This window comes from Sycon ciliatum, chromosome 12 (genome assembly GCF_964019385.1).
Source record: "Sycon ciliatum chromosome 12, ocSycCili1.1, whole genome shotgun sequence".
Classification (NCBI taxonomy): domain Eukaryota; kingdom Metazoa; phylum Porifera; class Calcarea; order Leucosolenida; family Sycettidae; genus Sycon; species Sycon ciliatum.
In genome coordinates this window covers 9,676,934-9,681,933 of record NC_088654.1, presented here as the reverse complement: position 1 = coordinate 9,681,933, position 5,000 = coordinate 9,676,934, and the positions used below count along the sequence as shown (strand labels likewise).

General features: G+C 51.2%; 2 protein-coding genes across 2 annotated transcripts in view; both read right to left on the bottom strand.

Annotated features, from left to right (window-relative positions):
- The window catches only part of LOC135828464 (uncharacterized), a 21,468-nt gene that overhangs the window by 12,170 nt on the left and 4,298 nt on the right, over nucleotides 1–5,000 (bottom strand). The window contains exon 2 of the mRNA XM_065340914.1: nucleotides 1,413–1,490. The gene's annotated coding sequence lies outside the window, so the exon portion shown is untranslated. The remainder of the gene's footprint in view (nucleotides 1–1,412; nucleotides 1,491–5,000) is intronic.
- LOC135828666 (uncharacterized) overlaps nucleotides 2,488–5,000 on the bottom strand; it is a 4,102-nt gene continuing 1,589 nt past the window's right edge. Inside the window, exon 2 of the mRNA XM_065341090.1 lies at nucleotides 2,488–4,823. Within this exon, the coding sequence (XP_065197162.1) occupies nucleotides 2,488–4,823 (2,336 nt within the window). The remainder of the gene's footprint in view (nucleotides 4,824–5,000) is intronic.

The window sequence follows — 5,000 nt, the reverse complement described above, 5'->3', positions numbered from 1 at the left end:
GAAAAAAAACATTTCCATCAGTTCTAACAACATGCACGATGAGCTAGGCAACAAAGCATAGTGCAGGGCCCTGAGCTTCCAAGCTCTCTCGTTTGGTGTTTGTTTGTTTGTTTGTTTGTTTTTGTGTGTCACGCCTGGCGCTATCCCGTATCTGTCCCGTACCGTACCAGCAAAGACAGCTGGCCACAATCTTTTTGTTTGTTTATACCATCGGCATGCCTGGCGCTATCCCGTACCTGTCCCGTACCATCAAGAGTACGGTACCATCAAGAGAATGAGTATATATGCGAAGTGTATCAGAGGAATGCATTCAGGCCGATAGTGCAGTAACATGTTGTGTGGATTTGTGTGCGAGGCCGAGATTCCACTAGCAGGCTGGCTGGGCCGCCTGTCGACCAGCCCGGGAATCGCATGTAGGCCGATAGCATAATAATTATAACGTGTATGCAGTCATGTAGATGTAAAGCAGGGAGTCATATTATGTAAACGACTCCCTGCTATATGGGGAGATTTTCTGGAAAGAAATACGAAGTAGGGAGACGAGGAAATGCAATTAGAATGGACGTTAGTTGCCGAATAGGTAATATGATGCGTCAGCAAAAACATACTTTCGAAGAGAGATCCCGTCGTCTCCAAAATAATCTTGATCGGGCGAGTCAGCGCCGGTCACAGGAAACGTCGAAAGAGAGATCCCGTCGACTCCAGAACATTCGTGATCGGCAGAGTCAGCGCCGGTCACAGGAAACGGCAGGACAGACATCCCGGTGACTCCAGAACGCCCGTGATCGGCAGAGTCAGCGCCGGTCACAGGAAACGGCAGGACAGACATCCCGTCGACTCCAGAGCGCCCGTGATCGGCAGAAACGAGACAGGTACGGGATAGCGCCAGGCATGCCGATGGCACAAACAAACAAAAATATTGTGGCCAGCTGTTTGTGCCCAGCTTTCTTTGATGGTACGGTACGGTACGGGACAAATACGGGATAGCGCCAGGCGTGACACAAAAAAAATAAAAAATAAAATAAACACCAAATATTAATCCCGTAGCTATGCAACAGACGTTACTTCAGTACCGTTTGGCGCTAGCCAGGGTCCACACAGCTTTGACACGTTACATGCACGATGAGCAAGCAAAAAAGCATAGCGTAGGGCCCGGACCTTCCAAGCTCTCTCGTTATAATTATGTCTTTATTATGAGCTACGGCTGCGGAGCTTGCCCAGTGGACCAGGTGGACAGACATCAAGAGCACAATACCATGTGCACGGGAGCAAATACACATGAGATCCTATGACAGCATACGGTAACAGCAGTGTCTGTGAAATCGATTACAAGGTCATCGTGGACTTGTTCGGTGCAGCGGGGAAAGTGTGAAATTTCAGTGCATGGTCAGGTAAGGTCCATAGCAGCTTACCCAAGACAATAGAGTCCTCGTTGACATCGCACCAGTCACAGATTAATGTGTACAGACGTTCAGTGACAAGGGTGTTTACTGAGCAGACACACAAATAGACACAGACACACACATGCGCATGGACACACACAGACACACACACACAAACACACAGACAGACAAACAGACAGACACACCATGCTCACACAGACACACATAGATACACACACAGACACACACGGACACAGACACACAGACAGACACACACACACACCGAGGTACAAACAGACAGTATAAGAAGAGAATTGTGTACTCCCATTGCAACTTGCCGTGGAAACTAATTATGTGGCAAGAATCAGAATCTTTCCAGCAGAATAATCCAATGAAAGCGATCTGGTCAGAGGGAGGGCAAAACTCTGCAATCCTGTATAATGCAGGTTGATATGGTCCTGCAGTGAGGGGTGAAAAGGGAAATCTGACCTCAGATAAAACAGTTGCTGTATGGCTCTGGGTGGCTCTGCATGGCTCTGGCACTATGAATATGAGCACGTCGCTATGCGGTGAACCGGCGTGGCTATGCAATGAACGTGGCTCTACGTTATCATACACGTACATGCACACGGCAGCAATTGTAGATGGGCAACACTACAACAATGCAAGTCTGGAGGTAGCCATTGCAGGCTTCGTCTTCAAGCTCTGCGAGTTCTCTACTGCAAGCATGCACGCATGCGCACACTATACATATGTATATGATTACATCACTACATCTCCCCCTTCAAATAAAAAAGAAGAAGAAGAAGAAGAAGAAGAAATCAAAATAAAGGAACAAAGTGAAGAAGGAAAAGCCAATTAATTAAAGAGAAAAAACAAAAAGAAGAAAAGGAAAAAACCGATGCGAATGCGCATGCCATGCGCCAGTCATTAAAAACTGCAAATCACTGAGAAAAACAAAAACAAAACACAACCACGCTACATACTACCGACAAGCGGCTGTGAACGAGGAAGAAAACAAAACAAAAAAAGTTCAGCACAAAAAAAAACCGTAAAATGGTCTCTACGTGTCCATGGACACACTGTCCCGCAGCAGCAGCAGCAGTCATCCATAAGCCGCTCTGGCCTTCTCTGTAAGGGTTACCTGACGGCCAGAACGGGTTTTCATGCCATCATGAAATCGCTTGGGAGACTCACTGGCTGGTGAGCTGGTCTGATCCCTGCAGACATCGCTAGGAGAAACTGGACGAGGCGAAGAACACGGGGGTGAGGCGTCCGCAAGTGCAGAACGGGTGAGAGGGGCCTCAGCTTCCGTTGACGCTGGCACCAATGGCTCACTACCTGTCGCCGATTGTGGTGCGGCCGGGCTAGTCGGAACCGGAACACTAACAGGAGGCGTGGACAGCGGTGACTTGGGTACGGAGGCAACAAACTCAGGCCAATCAGACGATGCAGCAGCAGGTGAGACCAATTCTCTGACATGTTGGCGGTTGCGAAGCAGAATCCGGACACCGTCGGTTACTCCCACTTGCCTCCCGTACTGCTCCACCACGGTCCACGGCTTGGCTGGATCATTGTATCCGTCATGGAGGATCACCCGCTTGCCCGCCTGCAGATGTGGCAAGGCCTTCACTCCACGACGAGCGTCATGATCACGTGCCATTGTGGCCTTGGCTCTCAGCTGGATGCTGGGGTTGACAATGCGAGGAGGGATCATGGTAGGAACTCTGCTACGCAATGGGCGAGAGAACAGAGCCTCGTTTGGAGAGGTTCCCAACATGCGGTGTCGGGAATGTCGGACGTCGAACAGAACCTGGTTCAGTCGTCGACGGAAAGGTAAATGAGGCTTCAGTGCCACCATTCTTTCCTTGACGAGACGATGGAGTCGTTCCACCATGCCATTGGAACGTGGATAACGTGGGCTGGAGCGGATGTGACGAATGCCCAGCCGCTGCAAGAAGGTGGTCATCTGCTCCGACACAAACTGTGGCCCGTTATCCGAAACCAGTACAGACGGTAGACCGAATAGGGCAAACACTTCATCTAGCTCGTCCACGATAGCTGTAGTGGTTGTAGAGGACAGAACCTTGAGGATAGGGTACCGGGAGCCATAATCAATGAGGGAGAGAACAGAGTGGCCCTCAATAGATACCAGGTCGATTGCCAGTTTCTCCCACACGCCTTCAATCTCAGTGGGGAGAAGATCTTGCGGACTGTTTGTGCGACGTCGCCAACACTCGGAGCAACGTTCCACATACAGACTAGCGTCCTTGGTGAGCCCTGGCCACCAAACCCTCTGCCGGAGGGAATCTTGAAAGGCTTCCTGGCCCGGGTGTCCCTCATGCGCTAATGCCATGACGGAATGGCGTAGCCCTTCTGGTATCACAACACGTGCCGACAATAGCAACACACCGTCAGCTGCAGTGAGTTGATCTCTGACGAGATAGTACGGCTGCTCAGCGGGCGAGGCATCGCGCCAGGATGAGGTGAGCACACGCTGCAGGACACTGTGGAGCGTTGCGTCGTCTTGAGTGGCACGGCGGATCTCCTCAAGGTTGACTGGTGCTGCCTCAAGAACCATGTTGACGTACTCATTCAATGACCGGGACTCAGCTGGAGACGAGACAGTGGTCTTCAGCGGAGCACGAGACAAGGCGTCAACGCACAACAGTTGCTTTCCTGGGATGTGCTTGAGGGAGTACGAATACGGCATCAGAGAGACTAGCCAACGCTGGAGACGTGGTGGGACGTCATCGAACGGCTTCTGAACTATATGGAGCAGTGGTCTGTGATCCGTGAAGACGTCCACATCCCGGCCCAGAACGTACTGGCGGAAACGAGTTAGAGCGAATACCACACCCAACATTTCACGCTCCATCTGCGAATAGCGTGTCTCCACATCAGTCAATGATCGGCTGGCACAAGTGACTGGCACCCACTGGCCCTTGTCGTGCTGCCAGAGGATAGCGCCCAAACCTTGAGGCGAAGCATCGCAGCTGACAGCCGTACGAACATCTGGAGATGGGCGGAAGTACGCCAATGTCTGCAGAGATGAAGCGACTGCCTGCTTTACTGCGTTGAATGCCGCAATCAGGCTCTCAGTAGCTACAAATGGCTCTGGCTGCTTGACGATCGAACGAAGTGGCTCAGTTACTTGAGACAGCTGAGGAACAAACTTGCCCAGATAGGTGACCATCCCGAGAAAACGCTGAACGTCGGCGAGGCACGTGGGCTCCGACAGTTCACTGATAGCTTGAAGCTTGCATGTGTCGGGTTGAACACCTTGCTTCGTCAGGACATGGCCGAGATACTTGACACATGTCAGTCGAGTGCGACACTTGCCCCAGTTGAGGCAGAGATTAGCAGCTTTGAGTCGTTCCAAAACGCTAGCGAGCCGTGCATCGTGTTCCGCCCGGTTGCGACCATACACCAAGACGTCATCTATATAGACAACAACACCAGGCAAACCCGAAAGGAGATCAGTTACAACACGCTGAAATATCTCGGGAGCACAGGATATGCCAAATGGCAGTCGTTTGAAACGATAGAGACCACAGTGTGTGGTAAACGTGGTAAGCGGTCGGGATTGGTCGTCAAGCAAGAGCTGGTGAAAACCAG